Source organism: Zophobas morio, unplaced genomic scaffold, assembly GCF_036711695.1.
Source record: "Zophobas morio isolate AGI-343-1 ecotype UQ-CSIRO unplaced genomic scaffold, CSIRO_AGI_Zmor_V1 ptg000002l, whole genome shotgun sequence".
Lineage (NCBI taxonomy): Eukaryota > Metazoa > Arthropoda > Insecta > Coleoptera > Tenebrionidae > Zophobas > Zophobas morio.
In genome coordinates this window covers 24,333,340-24,355,967 of record NW_026972107.1, presented here as the reverse complement: position 1 = coordinate 24,355,967, position 22,628 = coordinate 24,333,340, and the positions used below count along the sequence as shown (strand labels likewise).

General features: G+C 31.4%; 1 protein-coding gene across 4 annotated transcripts in view; it reads right to left on the bottom strand.

The window, feature by feature from the left end:
* LOC135131216 (uncharacterized protein) overlaps positions 1-22,628 on the bottom strand; it is a 46,743-nt gene that overhangs the window by 5,158 nt on the left and 18,957 nt on the right. For 2 of the 4 annotated variants that reach the window (XM_064058832.1, XM_064058841.1), the window contains exons 2-3: positions 5,915-6,047; positions 1,210-1,284 (exon numbers count right to left, since the gene is read on the bottom strand). In XM_064058832.1, coding sequence (XP_063914902.1) covers positions 1,210-1,284; positions 5,915-6,047 — 208 coding nt within the window. Of the gene's footprint in view, positions 1-1,209; positions 1,285-5,914; positions 6,048-6,229; positions 6,351-22,628 lie in introns of those variants that run through there. The other 2 variants (XM_064058850.1, XM_064058857.1) reach the window with 2 other exon arrangements.

Here is a 22,628-nt window from a genome sequence, read left to right as displayed (position 1 = left end):
ACAGCATATGTAATTAAGTAACTAACGAAATTTTAACAACATATTTTCTTAATAAAATGATTTAAAAAGATATATGTAATATGTCTCATTTTACTTACTATATACAAAATTATCATAGTTTCAAAGTGTCCAGTAAGACATCATGTCTTCTAATAAATAAGTTTGAAACATTTCGAACCAAAATAATAAATCAAATTAAAAATTAATTATTTATCCTCTTAGAAGAATATAAACTACTTTTTGTTACATAAAGTATCTATATTTTTTTTAAATCGTGGTCTGCAATTGGTCCTAAAATTGTTTTTCTAAAAAAAAAACGACGAAATTTATTTAAAAACAATAAAAAATTAAATTCTTCATTATAATTACTCTTTGAAAAATTTAAAAACTTAAATTGATTGTTAAAACATTTAGTTATTTAATAACTAGATAAATAACTACATAATTTATTTTAAATTAACCATCGGTTCATAGAATTTTTTTGTGAAAATTTTCAACCTCCTCTTAACAGAGATCTGTAACTTTGACTGTGCTTTTTAATACACGATTATTTCAGTTTCTTTTTTCTTTTTTAGAGAAGAAAAATCACGAATTTTCTTTTTTTTTGTACTTAATGTTTACAATTTCAAGAATTATTTATTCCCAACAAATTTCGGTATCATAGGAAAACAACTACTTTTTTGTTAACAAGAAAGAGCACAAGGATTTTTGGGTTACGTTGACTGAGAAAATAAGCTGCTAAAATTTCTATACTAATTATGCTACACCCGAATGAAGATCACTGATTTTTACTTAATTAAAATGTTGAAGCAAATGTAACAACACAGTGAGCAAAAATCACAAAACGAAAGCCGCCATATTTAATTATTTTGACAGAATTTGGGATAAAATTTAGGTTAGTGTATATTTTCATAGAAAGAGAAATCAACAATGTTAATTTCAGCACTTTTACTAAAAGTGATCATAGCTCTAGAATAAAAGAAACCGATAGAATAAGAAAGTAACTGACCTAGGATCAGTATAAACGTCTCAACTATTCTAATCACGTGAGACACATCAGTTTTAAATTTAGAAGAGACTACATCTCGAGGTTTTCAATCGATTTTTTTTATTATTTATATCAATGTACAACTATATAAATAATAGTTGTATGTGCCAAGTTACTCAAGTTAGTGAAGTCATGCACAACACTGAGGATGGTACACTTACGTTAAAGACAAATCCTAAGATAGCGTTCTTCACTCCGAAGGCGGCAGCCACTTTCGCCTTGTCTGCATATCCCACCTGAAATCAGTGATAGTTGTGACGTAAGACCGCATTGATCCTCGAAGTGTTTTCTAAACAGTGGGAAAACCAACCTGTTGCATGCTTAGCTTAACAAATGTTCCACTGATTTTTATAAATCTACATGACGTCCTCTAAAATCTAGTCATTCTAGTCGATATGGAAGAAAGTTACTTTATTTCACGCTTTAGAAAGCAGAGAAATTTTCATTTATAATTAAGATTAGCAGATAAGTATAAATTGCTACAATTTTCTCGAATTTATTGTAACTCGAGTGAACGCATCCTGTATGCAACAAAGCGACAAAGTGTGGTGTAATAGTTAATTTTGGGTTCACACGCAAAAAAATCGGCAAAATTTTCCTACAACTGTGTCAGTATGTGGTTAATTTAGCAATCAGAATTGCGTTTTAATGTATCCACCTACCTAATCAATTACAAAATTGCGGAGGAAAAAAGAAAGCTCAGGACGAATTTAAGCGAGCTGCTGACGGTTCGGGATTTCTTCGCGTTGCAAAAGATTGAGATAAAGTACTGTTTTTGTCACTGTGATATGGTGATGCAATTTTACAATGTGTCAGCAACCTGGGCGTTCTAGATATAACCTGAGTCCTAAATCTTGACTTTTGTCTTCTTTAGTTCCGGCAGTTGCGGAAGTAATAGTGACTGTCATCATTAATCGCATCGCATTGTTATTTATTTTGAAATTTCTATTTTTATGGCGGTGTTCAACAAGTTTAATTGAATTTAATTTTGACCAGCAAATATAAAACCTACTGTTGTAAAATAACAACAAGTTTTCATATACAAATAATAAATACTTACATAATTCGTGGTTTATAAATTTTGTGTAAAGAAGATATAAATTAGGATGTGTAAATTCTCAGAAGTTCAAAAGTATAGTCAGAAATGCTGTAATGTATTATATATTTCCTTACTGGTTGTATAGTGCCTTTTGAATGTTTTTATATTTTTTTTTTTTTTCTAAAATTTTCCATATTATAATGAACACAAAATTTTGTGCATATAATTTTCTCAGCGTTTCAGCTCAATTTTTAATTCTAGACTAGCTGCTAATATTTTAATAGTAATAGTAATAGTACGGGTGTGATTTAGACCAATGCTAATTTATGTTATTTTTTTAAACATTCTAATAAATAATCATGTAAATGTGACACATTACATAAGAGCTTTTTGAAAGCCACTTAGTTGAAAGTAGACACAGCAATTAATAATTAAAACAAATTCAACTATGTCCAAATTTTATTTACTATAAACTGATACAGAATACTGAATTTATTTTCCAACCTAATTTTTTTTTAATTATGACATAATTTGTTTACCGAATACGGACATCAATAAGTTTTGTGATATTTTAAGCTACTAATAAGCTAATAGCAAGGAGCAATAAAAAACACTATCCGACAGCTGTAGACTTTTTATTCTTTCATCTAGCCAGTTAGCGTCAAGTTTAAAAATTCAATTGAAAATGCAACGATCAAAGATAAACTTTCAAAAATCCATGGCTCTCTCTGATCGTGTTTTTTATTGCCATTTCGGTAGCATACATACAGAACTCTATTTGTCAATAACAAATATTTAAATGGTATTTATTTTACTATGATTCTATGAAAAAATACGAAAGTAATCGGAACCCAAGATAATTAATTTAATTAATAACAGAAGAAGTGTTAAGCACGAAACAAAAAAAAATGCTTGCAACACTTAAAATATACCAGAACAATTTTATTTAGGTATTAAATTTAAGCTTTCAGATGAAAATATAGTCAAGATATATTAATGTATACCTTTCAGTTAATACGAAAATCATAAAATATGGGAATAGAATTTCACACTAACTATTTAAACAAATGTGTACAATAGAAGGATTACTACAATAAAAAAAAGCTAGATACAATAATCTCGTTTTTCTACTATAAAAAACACTTAATATCTCCATACAAGCTACAGATCGCCAAAATTGTTAAAACAAAAAATCTGTTAAAATATACTCAAAATTATACTAGAGGATTAAATTTTAGTTGATTGATTGCATGTGACAAATAAAAGTGTTCCTTGATTATTAATTTTATACCTTACTAAACAAGTATCAAATCATTTAGAACCCGGCAAGTTTGGTCAGCGACTATCTTTGTATATTAAAAACCTGCTTTCTAATAAGAAAATAAAATTACCAAACTCTCCAGTAAACTTTTTTATCACATTTTTGTTCATTAATTTTTTACTGGTAACTTATACCTCCAAGTTTGAAGCAAACCTAAGAAATATTTTTGACTCACCTTTTATGAGTAATTTGAACTTAAACAATTATTTGTAATTGCAATAGTAGTATTATTTCTCTCGTGGAATATTGAACTTATAAATCTATATAACCAACAGGCACGGAATCAGATTTTTACTAACAATTTTATAATCTTCCACTTAAAATGCAAAAAACTGATTGAATTGTGTGTATTAAAAATATTAACACTACGTAAGCAAAAAGAGAATTAGAATAGACTATAATAATAATTATATGCTTTCTGCGTTTACTGCATTATAAAGTACGAGATTACTAAACCAAATGCTCTGAAATCTTGCAAACGTTTTAAGATTATCGGAAGCATGGTAAATCGTTATTCAAAATTTATCCGTTTACAGCCCCCTTAAAAATTGATGACGTCATCTCAAAATTTTACTGAATTAATGTAAAATATGCAAATTTTAAGAGTCTATACTTATGGTTTATCAATGCATTCATATTTGTTAGAATTGTTTATACAAGGTGACTCAAAAAAAAAATCAATGGGGCGACATATTTTCTTACCACTGTTATTAATAATATTACAATGCACCTAATCAAATTGATCTACGTTTCCTTGCTAAAAATTTAGTATGGAAAAACTCACAAGAAATATATGCATACCATGCTTCTTTACCTGAACCTTAACAATGCACACATATGTATATTAATTTTAGCTTATAGGAGTCATCATAAAAATAAATAAAATTCCCAAAGTTAATATTAATTAATTATTAATAATTACTATTTGTCTTAATTTTTTCCTTATAATATTCATGACGCAATAAGTAACTCAGAAAAGCGCATTAGTTTGCTTAAAATAGCATCAATAAAAATATAGTCTTCAAGTTGGCGCTAGAAGAGTAAGTTGTTTCCTCATTGTCTGCTATTCACAACACAAAATACGGAAGACACATAAACATCCGGTACAAACTAGAGATCCATTTTGTTGACCACAGGTTGTCAGTTTATGCAATTTGGAAAACACCAATGAATATCGCTAATGTCAGACTAAATTATATTAATCATTTAGTTCTATCTTTTTAACAATGTGAACTAAATCAAGAAGTCGTTTTACTTTTCGTGGCTATTGTAGCTACTGAGCTAACTAACAATCACCTAGGACTAACACGAACTAATACTCTACTCACGTTTTTGTGTCTATTTTTGTGGTAGCTCACATTTTGTTAATTTTTAGCATAATTATCATTGTTATAATTGTGTTGTGTTCATGAAATATTTAAAAATATATTATTCAAACAATGTTTCTTAAACCAGCGGTGCCGTTCCCCAAAGAGTTGCGCCATAATTATTGTTAAAGGTTCCAAAAATGTATGCAAATTAAATAAAATTTAGACGAAGTCCATAAACGGACAAATATTAGTACAAGCAGAATATTCTTGACCGATTTAGAATGCTAAAATGTTTATCTCATCTTAAATATAAAACACTGGCAAAGATTTTCAGCAAATTATTTAAAAAGTCCTGTTTTATTTAAATGAATTTCATTTTAATAATTTTGTAAAAAAGTAGTAATAATGAATTTGACTCCATGGTAATTGTAGAAATATTTTCATAAAATATAAAACACTACTAATACTAGTTCTTTAAAATTTTTCAGTTATATACAACAGTTCAGCAATACTATTTACCGTTTTACGCTAAATATAACATAATTGTTTACTTTTTTAATTGCATTTAACAACACGGTTTTTCCCTAATCAAAAAAAAGCCGCAACTAACAATAACTCGACAAATCACTTTCAAAGTCAATTTATGCATAATTTAGAATTAGAATTAGTAATATGTTAACAGTTATTTCAAAATAACACATTCACCAACGTGTTACAAATAAACCCATAAGTGACGTGCCAACGACTTTCGCTACTCAAAATCGAGAAAACCCATTGGCATTCAATGCAAAACAAGTGCCTCTATGCGTTAGGAAAATGTAGGAAGTGCACAAAAGTCTACTGTGTGAAAAAGCGTGCACACTATCACCGGAGAAGAAAAATCAATGCAATAAAGGCCATTACTTTCAGTTTTCAAGGGAAAACGCAACTGACCGATAAAAAATGTAATTATTCATAATTAACCGTTAATTGAGTAGTATTACGCTAAATAATGTATTTGCATGATAATGGAACTGGTCGGACAACATAATCTTGAATGACTCTTTATGTAACGTCCAAATTTAGCATCACTTTTACTCTCGGCGCTGGCTTATTAGCATAACTTTCTTCTCCGTTGCCGCACTTTTACTTGTGCTGAAAGATGCTCAGTAGAGTTAGACTTATGGTTATTTAATTGGTGAAAATTTTGTACGTACGTGGTCATGTCCTAGTGTATTAACGTGAACGCCGTTTGCCTCTCTTTTGACTAGTGATCTACTTTCGGAGACTCCGCAGAAAGTGACAAGGCAGGCCAAGACAGCTAATGTCCACATGTATTGCCTCATTGTGCTGCAACAGAATTACTAAATTGACACAACTGTACGCACGAGAAAGCGAGTAATCCTCAAGAAGTATATTGCCAATGCTAAAACAAGGCAGAAAAACTGAAAACACTAGCGTCACTGCAATATACCTCCGAAGCACTGTCACTGTTTAAAAATGGCGGCAATTCAAAAAATGGCGGATGATACCTAAGAACAAAAATGTCTTACACTGTTTAATGTTGGGACCGAACTAAGTGAGTGAATGCGATAATGTCTTAAAGTTCTTCTTATTTCAAAGCTCATATGTAGGTCGTAAGTGTTCGAGTGTTGGCGCGATTGGTAGCGAATGAAAGTCAACGAGGTCAAGGAGGGTACTTGAGATACCAATAGGAAAATTTCTTTTTTACCCCACTATTCCGCAAGATGCACTTCTTCGCGGTTCGTCTACCCTGCCGAATAATGTACTTGAACTTGACTTATGGCGCTTGCGAAATTTGCTTTGCATGACTGTACATTTCGATTATTATGCATTTTTTCTTGAAGAACGATTTAGAAGAATTGCAACACGTGAAAGAGCGTGAAATTACGAATTCAAGCCAATTCAATGTAACGTGGTTTCAGTATTTAGTTGTAATGTAGATGTTTTTGGCGCCAAATGATAGACCAGATTAACAGTTTGATGCAGACAACAAAAATAACTTTAAAAAAACTTGTGTTGATCTGCTAACAATTATTACGACATAATTTATAACTTTCGACATATTATTAAACTGCTTTGGTATATGTCTTCACACAAAATGTTGACATACTAAAGAAACAAATAAAAATCCTTCCACTGCAGAAGAGATAAAAATCAATAAATAATTTAGTTTGTGGGGTATTTACGAGAAATTTCGTAACAGATGGTATTGGCTTGAAGTAATTACCACAGGTATGTGGGCAAATGTACGGATAAAAACATTGTCGCGTGTCTTGAGTAGACTAGGTTAACTCCACATTATAAATCAACAAGTACGCAAAAGTTCTTAAGTGAAATAAAATTACTAGAATATTTATTGCGCAAAATTTAAAGATGGAATTTTTACTCAATATTTTAGACTAAACTCCTGATACACCTGTTATCGCACCACGATGTTTTTCTGCTATATTTCCCTCGTTCATAAGAAACGAAATTAGGCTACAAATCATTGAAGGCTTCTGTCATTATTTATAAGCCTTGTTGATGCATATTTTTGGTGTAACAAACAGTTTGCAAGCTGCATTGCATTAAATTCCTGAAAATTAGACTTTTTTTGTTCTTAGTAATTTTTATTATTGTCTAAAGTTCAGTTTCCTTTATTTATTTCTAGCAAACATATATATTGTTTTAATAATCCTTAATCGCGTTGCACGTCTCCAAGAATTGGTGTTGACTACTACTTCTAACTATTCAGGTTGTTGACGGATTATGATAGTGGTGCGACAATTCTAATTTTTTGAAATTTAAAACCTCTGTTAAACACCAGAATTAAAATTCACCATAGGTAATGAACTTTGTTAAATCATATATCTTTACAAATTTACTAACGATTTCCCTAATTATTTATTGATAAATCATTCCTAAAAACTCGCTACAAAATTTCTTTAAATTTTTATGAGCTTGAACTACTTACATTAACATCTAAACTGACATTTTCTATTATTTTCCGATCTGGACATGGTAAAAGAAGCACGCATTGCTTCAAAGGTCGGTATCATTCAGAATATGGTCTACCGATTTTTGCCAGAAAGATAACTTTACGGAGAAAGGAATGTTTACTTTCTGGAGAAATGGTGCACAAAATTTACCAACACTGCTAATTACAAGTAATTTATTTATAAAATGCTACAATAAAAGTTCTAATTAAAAAGTTACATTGGAGTGAATTAAAGTGAATTTACACCAATGTTAATATATTGTAACAATAATAATAATATTACACTGATAAACATCTTTGATTGCCAAATCCGCAATTAATTTATTGGTACAAACAGAAAACTAATAAATTTCACTTTTACCATATTGATTGAACGAAGAAAAAACCTGTTCAAACGGATACTAGAAACTTTTACTCCTTACTTTTATGGTCGTAAAAAATGCATTTGCTGAATTACTTTGTCAAAATAAAAAAAAACATACCCATAAACAAAATAAAAAACTGAATCGTTTTATAAACGCAATGTTTTTTTTATATAACTTAAAGATCACGTGAGAACCACATCACTTTTCTTTTACTCTCTCAGATTTTTTAAATTACAGTGAGTGCACTAAAGTGAATGCGAACTTCATTTCATCATTGTGTCTAAAATCTCACGAATTTTGTTTATATAATTCGATTTAAAAAATTCTAATGTGAAGAGTTTAATTCAAAAATATTTCTTGAGAATCGATCTATCTAATATCTAATCCTGTTTTATAATGTCAATCTCTTTATTGAAAAAACGGCCGTCTCTTGTGCAAACTATCTACTCCACGCCTGATGACTTTCGATGTCTTGGGGCTGTCTGTTTTAATTAAGTATTATTTTATTTTTATGAATGTGATAATCGAACCGCTTCAGATTTACTGACTTCATTCGTTTTGTGAGCGATGTCTGACTGCACAGTTTAGTATTAAGTACTCATAACAGGGCAAGAAAGAATGGTATTTGGTTTTATTTTTAATTTTCTAGCCATGCATGTATTATAATAATATAATCATAACCATTTTGATAAATGTCTAATTTTATTTTTTCTTAGAATATAGCGAAATATGGAAAAATAAACTTAAAAACTGACAGCCGAAGTAAGGGTCAACTAAAATGTAATTATGCATCTCCTCCAAAAAACAGGTAATGTCATTTCAGAAAATCCACGCAAATCTTACTTGAAGTGTTCAACGTATTTAACTTTGCGTAGTTCAAATTTCTAAAAAAGATCTCTGCAAACAATATAAGAATAATGTTATGATTAACGTTTACTTACAAAACTAAATTTTGAAGTTTTAAAATAGTATAAGAATTGAATTCAGTGTCTTCCATTGTACCAGATGACTCATCCATGCAGCTACTTCATCCCTACTTTGATTGGAGAGTGATATTTGGAAGACATTTGGAATAAAATTAGGAACCTTGCATTTATTTGCCATTAGCTTGAAATATTTTTTCGCATTTCCTTTGTCAGTTTATTCGAATAACTTGAATTCGAGGAATTTTACAGTTTTCGTACAGAAAAATATTCACTATATTTTGAAATGTTACATATAATTATGTATCTTGCATTATAAGAATATTCAGATTACACCATTTCATTGAACACAAATCCGGTTTTTGGAAGTCAAAATAGGAATAATACATCATCACCGACTCGAACATGTTAACTAGAACAATCAGATGTAATAGGGATAATTTACATATAAACTGCCACATTATGATCAAAATAAGACCTTGATATAGCATCTCACGTCAGGAATACAGCATCAAGAAAAATGCACTTGAATTGTTTGAGTACGTTTCTGGTGGAACAATATGCTGTTCTAGTCCAATCACGTTAATCAAGGGGATGATATTTTTCAAAATAAATAGGGGGCTTCGGTGCCCTGTAAATTTGAACTTTCAATTTTCTAATATTAATATTACAAAATAATATTGTTCTGAATTCAGTGACAATTTTTGCTTAAACCGCCTCTACTTTTTCCCTACAAATGAGAATGTACATACAGACTGTCCAAGATTAAAGTCCGCGGCCTTATATCTTAAGAACGAATAGAAATATTAATCTGTTCGTTAGAACAAACATACATTGCAGTTTAAACAACATATAATTTTGCGTCGTGACGCCGACGCCATAAATGCGTCCTATTTGCAGTGTGCTAAATTCAGCTTCGTCTTTCAAACCAAAAGCATTGACGTGTACAGAATTTCAATATTTCTATCCCTTCTCAAGATATGGGCCCGCGGAGTTTTATCCGGGCCATTTTTTTAAAACTGCGGTCCTTATAAATTCACTCTAAATCTCAGTCGATTTGCTTCTAACAATATGATTGATTTTAATGCGATCTTGAAAGTGGAGCGTCCACTAACACCGGATTTGTGACAGTTTAATAGTATATTAAAGAACGAGTTTCATAAGGCAGATATTAAGGCACGAATCCAAGTTTATTGAACGACCGGCGAAGCATTATGAACGCGTTATTTATACTATTTTTTCTACTGCGCACGTTTTTTCGCAAAATTTAATTGAAATTTGGGTTTTTTTTAAATCTGGGGAATTTTGTCGTGGTTGATGATGGGTTGTTTTGACATGAACCACGAAACATTTGAAGTTCGAATTGTCACAACAACAACTATAATTCGAATCAATTCGAGTTTTTGTAAATTAAAATTGGTTAAAATGTCTTATGAAGACGTTAATGCAGTCCTTACGCCTCCCGAAATACGGAAAATTGCACAGAATAGTATACAAAATTTATTGCCAAACAAATCTCGTTAAATTTATTTTGACGTTTATTTACTTTATTTAATTTGACATTTGCCACTGACATTTCTCGACATGGCTACCAACCATGCCGATCTAAATTACACCAGATCTATTTCAGAACCCCTGTGTTTTTGAAATGTACGCTAAAAAAATCTGAGTTGTCGGGTGAGCCTAAGAGATTCGAAAAATCTCATTGTCAGATAAAATGCCAAAAAAAGTCATGGCTGATGATGAATTATTTGCAAAGACTATAAAATTTATCAGAAGAAAAAAAAAGTACATTGTGATACTCTAGCCGAGTGAATCTTCCTAATGTAGAAAACACCAGAACAGTAAATCAAACTAAGTTGTGGAAAGAATGCTAAGGGAGGCCGAATTAAACATGTTTTGAGGAAAAAATTTTAATTTCTTTAATATATACCCCAAAACCATAAAATTAAATAAGCATACAATAAAGAAATCATAAAAATATTTTTTTGAAATTTAAAACAAAAACAAAAATAAATCAAATTTTGAAAATGGCGTAGCACCCGTTTGCTAGACAAGCTTCAGCTCGTCTAATAAAAGAGTATTAAGTATGCCCGGCTTATCATTTCCGGATTTGCCCTAATTTGTGCAGCAACAACGTGGGGCACAGTAAAATCGATTTTTTCGACAAAAACTTGTTAGCGTTTTGATGGCTACACATTATTCCTAAAATACTTGTACACTTTCGCAACAAACAGTCCAAAACTTTCGGAGATTATCTGTCTAACAGACCACAGACACCAAACGAAAACAGACGACAGACAGACAGACAGAAATAGGAGACCTATTTTTCATACCCTTGAGGTCAAAAAGCGTCACGAAAGCACAAAAATAACTGTTCACCAGATGTACTTATTACAATACTTCCCTAGGTTACATTCGGGAAGTAAAACTGCACTGAGCTATCAGCGCAGTTGTTCAACATTCCTCTTGTATTAATATAAACTGTTGTTATACAGTTTTGATTTTTTTTTTGCAAAAATGTGATTTGGCAATAATTATTCCAGTAGTTTTGGAATATTATCTGTCTAATCAAAATCCACACAAACTACAGACAGAGAGATGAAAACGCGAGACCTATTTTTTCGTACTCGATAGGTTATAAAATCTCGAGAAAACATGAAAAGAGCCAATCGTCGAATGGACGCTTTTACAATACTTCTTTACATTAGGCACGGGAAATAAAAAAATATTTATTAGCGATAGGAGCTATGGAGCTGGCAGCATTGATTCCTATATTATATACTATATTATATGAGCGTTAGGTATTAATTAAATTAATTAAGTCAAATTATAAAACTTGCCTCAGGCAGAACAGTTTTTTCACTTACTGGTAAATTTAAGTAACTTGCAGAAAATTTCACTACAGTCAATATTAAACTTTAAGTGTTTGAACTTTTTTTTAAAAAAAGAAAACATGAAACAACCTGCTCTTGTTTTGTTATACATACCTGAAGTTTAACGTATGATTTTGCCTTAGAAGCGACCCTTAAGTTTAAGCAGTAGTGTTCTACGACATCTTGTAAAATAATGTTGAATATACTATTTAATGAATGATCAAATTCAACATTTACTTAGTTAAATTAAAACAACAATTCATGGGAGGCAAACCCAATTCAAGTTAAAGTTTGCAATAAGCAACTTCAACCCAACGCATATTACTTCGCTAAAGCAAAGATACTAAAGTTTTGTTTTACCTATGATTTAATGTTAGAATTAGTTCAGTTTTTAATTTAATGACGGCAGTATATTCTAAGTAATACTTAGTAGGAGTATTTGTTTTCATAAACAACTGCCAGTGTGACTTTTGTTTGACCAAGTCCGTGCTAGACTATGACGAGGACGAGGTACCTTTCACAACTATGACGTCAAAATACCCGTCCATTCAAACCAAACCGTATTTTCTCTGTACGGAATCTATAAAAATATATAGATTTTTCTCTAGAGACAAACGTTTTTATGGACGAATTGTAGTAAAATATTATATTGTTATTATTAAAATTACTTTAACCAGCCAATTTTAACACTTACCTAGGTAGAATTAATTTTACAATCAAACTTTCTATAATTTATTTTTACGGATTCTAAGTATTAATTATTTATTTTTTCGCGGATCTACACCTGACTGCTACCTAATTTTGCATCAGCAAGCAACATTTTACCAACCTGGAAGCCTTGCCTTTGTAAAACTGTCGTTACAAACTATAATACTCATATACTATCGCATGTTTTGGTAACACTTGTAACATATAGGAAATTTCGGCATTTAAAGATAATACCCTATTGTGTTAGTAATGTGAAATTTTGGTGCATACTTTTATCGGTACCAGTAGAATACCAATTTAAATGACGAACTTTTGAAAGTAATCACCGATTTATATCTTAACTTCATTAAAATAAATTCCATTAATGACTGCATAAACTTAGAAAACAATTAAAGTATTCTAACTAACTGCGGAAAAAATGCAAATGGATCTAAATAAAGCTAAATAGGTACCTTGTTGTTACATATTCAAAAAAAAGAAAACAAAATAACTTACAACTACCGGATTGACGAAAATGATATATCGCGGTCGACAAGTTAAAAAATGTAGGAGGAAGTTTTGAGAGCAAGTTTATTTTTAGGGAACATAATAACAAAACTGGTTGTGTTGTGAAAGCCCATAAAATGTTTGGTTTTATTTACCGTAATTATCTAGTATTCAAACTTTATTAACTTTGTATTACTGGTTGATTAGATCAAAACTTGAATATGCACCGGTGGTTTCGTACCCCATTTATTCGATCTATATAGCAACTTGCTTCAGTTGAACGAAAGTTCTTAAAATTTTGTTGTACCTAGTTGGTGGTACTTATCCTTGTCGAGACTATGAACACAGTGTATGGTTAACCTGATTGCCACTATTCTTACTCAGTAGTAGACGAAGTACATCTAACTAGAATCAAATTATGTATGGTTTGGTAAATAATATAGTTGATTGTCCTTGTTTGTTAAAACAATTTCATTAGGTCCTCAAAAGTACTCAAGTGCAATAATTTCGATTTGATTAGTAGTATGTGTATGATTAATAGAGATTCTTTTAAAACAATAGTTTTAAAATATCTAGCGTCATGGTTCATTATCTAGAAAATTAATATAGTTGTTTTTTTTTAATCCCATTTACTTATAACATAACATTTTATAAGTTTTTCCTTATATAATTTGTACCTGCAATTACGCTTCATTTCGGCTGTCTTGTACTTAATGGCACAGAACGACTAGGAGTAAGGACCAAAAAAGCGGCGCATTGATAAGCAAAGTGAAAAAATACGATACGAGCCAGCCATATATCAGTTGGTTTGCATAGTGTTTGCTTAACTTCTTTGAAAATGGTGAATTTTTCCAATTTAGAGCGTATCGACATGGTAATGCTTTATGGTGCGGCTGATGGCAACGTCAGGTTGGCCCGCGAATTGTGGATCGCGCGCTTTCCATCAGTGATAGGACCGAAAGAATACTGCAAGCTGGAGAACAAATTTTGTAACGCGTTGAAGAAGAGCCCGACATCAGCAGTCGCCGATTTGCAGTTGAAGTTGGAGTTTCACGATTTGTAGTGCATCGTACATTAAAAGATCAAGGCCTACATCCTACATCCATACCACGTTCAAAAAGTCCAAGCTTTGGAGCCCACCGATTTTCCACATCGCATAATTTACTGCAAAAGGTTGTTACAGCAATGTCGTGAATGCCCTAACTTTTTAAATTACATTAAGTTTGCGGATGAAGCAGGACTAATTCGCAATGCTGTGTTCAACCGCCACAACACTCACATTTGGTCCAATGAAAATCCACACGCTCGTCAAGAAGAACGATTTTTCAACGACAGTTTTCCATAAATGTATGGTCTAGTATCGGTTGGATGAAATAGTTAGTTTAAGGAAATCAACAATGTTCAGGAACTATCAAAGAGCTTCAACAGCGAGTGGAAATGGCAGTCGTTACAGTTCTTGGAACTCCCGGAGTTTTTATACGTATCCGTGCAAACATGTTGCGAGGTGCTGAAGCCTGTATTGCTAAAAGTAGTAGCATTCCATGTTGCTTTGGTCTTTGCTCTAATAAAACATGTGGCAAGAACCAAAGATCCGTCAAAATAAAAAGTCGATCATGATGAACCATTACTAAGAGTCGGTCCTTCTCAGGATCATCATTTGTTTCTATAACACATGATCTTTCGCATTGACCTTTAACCAGGAATAAACAAATGATAACCATCAAAAAGATGGTTTTACTTTTAACTGAGCCTGAAGTTTAGTGTTTACATCGTTTTTATTCGAACGTTTATCCACCTACTGTTTAAAAGTTGGATCAGTGGCATCGATTAGACTGTGGTGCATGGTGGTTTTGCCTCATTCGACTTTCAATTTGTTTTATCTGTATTTCCACAGTACTACGGTACGTGATGCCGTGTAACAATTATTACATATATTTCGAAATAACCCTCTATATTGAGCACTCAGATTGAGTACTTCTTTCGATTGTTGATTAACAGTATAGACTATATAAAAGAGTAGGTATATCTCCGAATTTATTTGAAAAGTAAGCTTTATGCTAATTTTATTCTAATTGGAATTTTATTTTTGATTTTGCATCAAACTTGGTAAAAGTTTTTGGAGTTGTTCCCGAGCGTAAGCGAATTAGTATTGTAATCGAGTCTATCGGACGACTTGCTACTGTCAACTTTTCTCATTTCATGACCCCTATAATAGAAAAAAGTGGTCTCTCGTTTCCGTCTGTCAGTCTGTCGTCTCGTTGGATTTTTATTAGATAGATAATCTCCGAAACTACTGGACCGATTGTTGCAAATTTTGTATGTATATTCAGAATATCATGTAGATGGAAAAACAATTTGATAATGTCTCCCTTTTTTTTAGTAAACATTCCTATATTTGTGGTTTATGAATCCGCATTGATTTTTTACCATCAGTATCTAGGTTTGCGTAAAAGAAAAATTCGAATTGTACAATAGCCCCTTTTATACTGGTGACGTACGAACAAAAATAAAACACCCTAATTACTACTTGATGCGCAAATGTTTTTTGAACACATGGCATAGCTAATACCGTACCGTACATTGTGTATCTGTCAGTGTCTTTCATCTGTAGACTGTATCACTATTCGAATTATCGATCTAACCTCAAATTATTGTTACGACGATAGCTACACCAATCTTTCAGAAAACAATTGGGTATCGGGAAGTAACTAGAGGTGTTTTTTTATTCAATCGCTCATTATAAAGTGTTTTTTTTTTATTTCTTAAATCGTAATTATCTACATTTTTTAATTTATAGGAGTTACCAGAAAAAAAAATTAAACACATATTATAATTTTTAAAAAATCAATATTTGTCGGATTGCAGTTCAGAGGCGACGGAAATTCTGTTTAAATAACCTTAGATCAATTTTTTTTTAGTTTCCTACTTTTGGATTTAATTTAAATTTTTATACATATTAATATTTTAAATTTCGTTTCGGTATGGACGAATAAACTCCACAAACATCAAACTACAATACGAACATGAATAGTCGGCCATGACTGCCTTTCTATTGTCAATAATACAGATATATTCTGCAACATTTGTTGTACATATAACGTTAAAAGTCTCCACAAAAAGTAGGCGTCGTATGGCGTTCGAGTTCACACACAAACGTAGAAAATAGTGGGAACAAATTGTTGAAGCGATTTTTTAACTAACCGGATAATCACACTAAGCAGTTCCCTTCTATGGGCAATATTAAACTTTTTTGTGGTAATTAAATTAATTATTGCAGTAAAATTTAACAAGTACTATAATATAATTTGAATAAATACTTAATCCTACATCGGGAGTACAAAACTTTCTCGAGCGGTAAATTAAATAAATATTCCGTGCAATTATTATTCGAGCTGTAAAATGATAGAATGGGCTGTTAGATAAATTAAATAACTGACCACTTCTCAGTGTTCGGTAAAAGATAAACGTTTTTTTATCTCTTATTACCCATAATTTTTAACATAATTTTCAATATTTCTATGGACAACTTTGCTGGTATTCAAAACCACATTATTTTTGTAACAAAATATTTTCTTTATTTCACCCAGATACAGAATAGGTACTTATATTAAAATAATACTAGATATTTCAGTCAATTATGAAACACGTAAAATTAGAATTGATTCAATTAAAAATTTAATGAAAAATAAAATTTTCAAAAATATTAATGAGTCAAGTTCCGCTCTCGAGCGGAACCTGCCTGTTATTAGTTTTCATTTTACTAACTGATCAGTTTAAGTTAAATAAAAATTATGGATACGTATGAGAACTACTTAACCATTGGGTATCAGTCTACTAGAAATATTGATTTCTAGTAGACTGATTTGTACTTAATAATTGCTTACGCGTAACTGCCCATTTCTTCATTTCACTATCGAACTATTCATTCTTCCAGTACTTATTAAACTACTCATTTCAAGATATGTTATTCCCCGTCCCAATTTTATTTACTGCTCATATTTTATCGGCCAATATGTTTATTAAAAAATAAATTAAGTCACACATACTAGGTGAATTTTCTTTGCGGAAAAATTATGTACACGAACGTTACCCAAAAACAATAACATTAAACGTTTGCAAGATTTCACAGCATTCGGTTTTGTAGTTTCAAAGTTAAATTATTATAAGATGCTGTTTTACAATTGGATTTTTGTAATATCTACGATAAGAGCTCAACACGAATTCATAAACCACAAGTGTAGTAGTATGTTAAATTATAAAATTTTAATAACATTTACGACGCACAATTTTGAGGTAACGTCATCACACTATTCGTGTGGATAATAATTAAACAAAGTTTGGCCAGTTTACCATCTACACAACATTCTTAACACACAAGTAAAATTCGATGACAATCGCCCCGGTAATTTCGAAGATTATCTGCACCTATGGACATATGTTTAACCATTGTTAAGATGACATCGTCAACTTTGTAAAGCAAGCGAATAAATAAATTTTAGTCAGTATCTGAGTATCTCATCAGAATTTTAAATTCCAATGATTTTATTTTTTTTACGATATGTGTTAAAATATGGATACATTGTCAAGGTCACAGATAAAGGAGCGTAAATACAGGTTTTCTATAAATGATTATAGAGTCGCAGTAGGTCTTGTAAATGTGCCGCCTCTCAGATTTAACTGTACGGAGATCCGTACTAAGTTCACAAGGGCGCATGACAAAGATCACACATGGACCACACACATGTGTATAACTGGTTGTCTAAACGCGTCATGTTTTTGAAAAATAAAACTAATTCATTACGATAAAAAGAAACTAATTTATTGCGGTTAAACATCACAGTAAATGTTGAAAAATGTTCATCATTCTGTTCAATGCACTTGTACACTCTTTTTTTAATTTCAAAAATGTTCTGTAACATCCTTTCGTCAATACTTTGGACCCGTTGTTCAATTGTTCAATTCTGCTCAAGTCGTCTCAAATCAGCAACAATTTCCATAGATGAAGTCTTCCACGAGCTTTCTCTTTGTTGATACTGCCAGTTCGAACAAATCTGTTGATTACATCTCTAATGTGGGCCTTTAATGATGCTTCTTGAATTATTAAATCACGGTATTTGGTCAGATATTCTTGCTTAAATGCTGTTACAGAATACACAACTCTTCGTTTATGAAGTCTCAATGCGATAACAAGACATAACGATGAAAGTGTCAACAGAATAAACCATTTTCACAGTCTTCGCTTCTTAGCACAAAAACAAAATTTTCGTACGCAACCACCAAGAGTTCTGAAAATGACTGTTTTGTTGTTTTGAGCTTGGATCAACGAGAATTACTGTAATTCGCACTCGAAAAACATTAAAACAATAAAGACGACGACTTTAAATGACATATTACAAATGACATTAGACATTAATATGACAAGTGAGAATTAGGGATTTTTGAAATTCATGGGAACTACGCCCTTAGAATAACGCTGCACATTTCAACTGAGATTTATTTAATAGAATTTTGCGAAATCGGCAACGATTTTTTGGATTAGAAGAGATTGAGCCTTTCACCAGACTCAACATACAGCTAAAACTTCAAAACAATCACTTCAGTAGTTTCGAAACAGATCCATGAAAGAGACCGTCATGTTCGTATTGTAGACAGTCAACGTTAAACGTCAAAGAAGCTCACATCAAAATAAGCCTACTGCAATACTTAGTTATTCTACACCATGAAAGTCAAAGAAGCACTACTTCATCTTTTTAAAATACGATAAAAATAGTTGTAAATATTAATAAACAAAAAGTAAAAAAAAAATTAATACATATTTGCTTGCAGAGTGGCTACAATTGGAGAAATCAGTTCCTAATGTATTAATAACTTTATTATTCTTCATTAAAAATCATCACCCATTTTAATAAATGTAAATAAACGCTGCCAGGAAATTTATGTCCCGGTTTAGGCTTTTTTTCTTTAATGTGCTCCTAGTAATCAGATTTCTTCAAGATTATACACTGTTTGAATTTATCTGAGTATGTAAGTAAACAGCAATTTTAAAAAATAATGAACATAATTAAAAAAACTAAATCTAAAGAACGTTATTATAATATCAAGAGAAATTAACAGAAATACTTATTAGCGTAAAAAATAGTGTAAAATTGCCTGTTTGACCCGAAAAAGTGACAACTTTACTTAGCCATCGATGTTTATGCATTGCACAATTATGAAACTTTATTTGTATAATTACTTGTAATAAAACCTGCGTGCAGCAACGGTATACATAATTATTTAGGCACAAAATTTGAAACACTGTTTTCACTTTCTCGCACATAACATGTTATTTCAATTAAAAATTACCAAAATTCGACACGTTAATTCAACATAATACCAAGTTTTATAAAATAAAATTGTCGTGTTTTCATTTACTATTATTGCGGCTGAAGTTGGTGATAGTATACTGAAACAATTAGGGCGTATAATCATAATAAAACGTGTGAAAACGAGTGGAAGAAAACCTGCGAGCACACACTTACGTAACATACACAAACCGCTTAAAATTTCAGTCGGAAGTGAGCATGCTTTCATTTAAATCTCCGGAATCAAATAAATTTTCACTCGAATCTCGGCATTAAAATTGGTAATATTTCCGGTGAGGTTTTAATGATATTCACCGTAGACGCTTTCGAGTGACTCTTAACGGAAAAATTTGCTTTTGTTCCAAATCCACAATTAGTGGATGCGAAAGTGGTTCAGATTATGTGTTACTATAATTAATTTTGGTTACATTCACAATGAAACGGTCAAAGAATGCTGTTATCTAACAGCAGCTATATATGGCTTCAGGGAAACTGGAAATTTCCTTGTAGAAAATTTATTGATCATACCGGATGTACAGGCGATTATGTCGTCCCACAGTTAGGAAAGTGGCTTCAAGAGAAAAAAATCGAAGTTTGCACATGAATTAAAACATTAAGTAGTTATAGTCTGCAATAACCAAAATACGCAATAATTGACTATGGTGTAACTATGTTAAGGATAATAAACTGATAATGAAGTTATTGTGCAATAGGCAAAAAATATTCAAACGAGTCTTTAATTGTCCAACAAATTAATTAACTAATGTCGTACAACTGTCCAACTATGAGAAACAATTACATGTTGCTGAACGTGAATTTAAAATACCCAGCTAACGAAATTTGAATGAAAATTGCGCCACGCGTATTGTTGGTTGCCTATCACCAACTACTGAATACCGCTTCAAGTTGATTAATTGATGTTAACGTTAAAAAAACAACAAGTAATTTAACAGTCGATGACCGGAAATTTCTATTTTTTTATCTCAGTTATCACGAATATTGTTTTATAATACAAAATAGTTTGTTACAAAATAAACGATGAAAGCGAAAGTGGTTTGGGATGTTAACACCGGTGTGAGAATCCGTTCGAGTTTGTAGAGAAATGTGATCGTTCATTATGGTGTTACCTATGCTTTAATCCACTATTAATATTAATTCCACGAGCTGTATGACCTTAACTGTTTTTATTTCATTCGTTTATAACTGCGTATATTTTAAACCGGTGCTTTCATTTTGGGTTATTGTTTACAGTTGCACGCACGCTTTTCTTTTAAGATTTGAGTTAACGTTGAAACAGCGACGGTTCTTGGTTCTAGGAATTCTGATGACAAAAGTTTATCACTGTAAAGGAGAAAAGAAAGCAGTGTAAAAATGGAGTGAAATTTGCTGAAGATTTTAGGAGAAGAGTAAAATCGTTGACCCTAAATTTTTATGCTAACCAGAATCGATCGTAGAAAAGATTCACTGTAGTTTCTCGATAGATTTATGACAGAGAAAAATATTTCTGCATAAAAAATGTGGTGACAATTTATAGAAAGGATAATAAAAACAAATAACAATAACGACTGAGAAGACGGAATAAGGAACTATAAAATATAAATACGAAGCCAACAGGAAAGTGTAATCAGCAGGACTATTAATAATTAGGCACTAAATCAGGAAATAATAATTATTTGGAAAATACAAAATATAAAAGCAAAAAATGGTGGCTCAAAAACAAAATTATTATTTGCAACGAACTTTTGTCTTCTTTGTAATACGCATTTGTTGTACTTCAAAGGCGATGAAAATGTAGTGAAAATAACTGTGCAGAGCTGGTTTTAGTTTTTTTTATGTAATGCATACCTACACCAGCGACTCAAGGATTACTAAATCGTAGAACGATTGTTATCATGCAGAAATATTAGAAAAAATTATAAAACGATAGTCGCCGTAAATTGTAAAAAAAAAATTGAAAAATTGTCAACAACATTTAAAATTTCCGTCGGCTCCGTATGCCAGGGCTTATTTTTCAGTACACCTTCATTTACCCAACAATTCGTTCAGGTATTTTTTAAAATAAATTACTTATTTTGTTGTATTCAGGGTAACAAGGTTATTCACGAAAAGCGTCACGCCTGAAAAATTCAAAACGCAACCAACAATACAATTTTATAGCGATAATTGATATTTACCATCATTTCTGTTTTAGATTAACTATAGTTTACTATTTGGTTTTGATAATGTGGAAATAAACATGAATTATTTTATTGCGTTAAAATTAAAAACAAACAAGTTCAAAACAGGAGGTTGTCAGGATGAATGTTAGCTACACAACCGTGAAGCAGTCACCATATATCAAAATCATATCGTCGTTTAAACACTCTGCCTCAATTCTGACGAAATGTCAGTTTTAACACAAAGTGTTTAACACTGCCTACGTCAATGTTGTTACACAAAACAGATAACTATGTTTTAGTTTTTTTAATGGTAAAAATAAAAAAGATGATTTTAAAATAACTGCGTCTTGAATTTTTTAGGCGTGGAGTTTCTCGTGAACAAATGTATATACAATTCATTTGTTTGCAGCATGTAAGTGAAATCATATTTAAAAATCTTAAAAATATACTTATAATCAGTGTTGGGCAGTAGGGCAGTATCTAGATACTTGTAGAGTAAAGACGGTGAATGTGGAATAGGTTCGCTAAGTTGGAATACCCCTATTTTAGAACATATTTTAGAAAAACTAGTAGTGCCATCTGCACTGTGTATGTCGCAAATAGTCTCTCAACAGGCATTATTAGCACAGATATTCACTGCATTACCCACCCATATATCTTAACCTTAGAAAAATTGAAAAACTATTGCACTGTGGTGGCAAAGTTTTGATCTAAGTTATGTTTTTTTTTATTGTTTGGTTGTTGGTGGTCCGTTTTGGAAACAGTCGAACTTGCAGCATCCTAAGACTATAAACATTCATGTGTTGTAGTGAATATTTCTATATATGAAGTTTAAACATTTTTCTGTTAAGTTGTTCATTAAATATACCTATTTAGGACGGTAATGTGGAATACACATGATTCTGGTAATGTGGAATGTTCCACAGTACCTATCTTTTTACATATTTTTGTATTCTTAACAGTTTTTGAAATGTTTACTTAGGTAAGATGCCTAAAAAGAATACAAAGGAGCATCAGTGGTCGGAAGAAATAATGAAGGCGGTTGTGGTTACGACTACTGCATTTATTT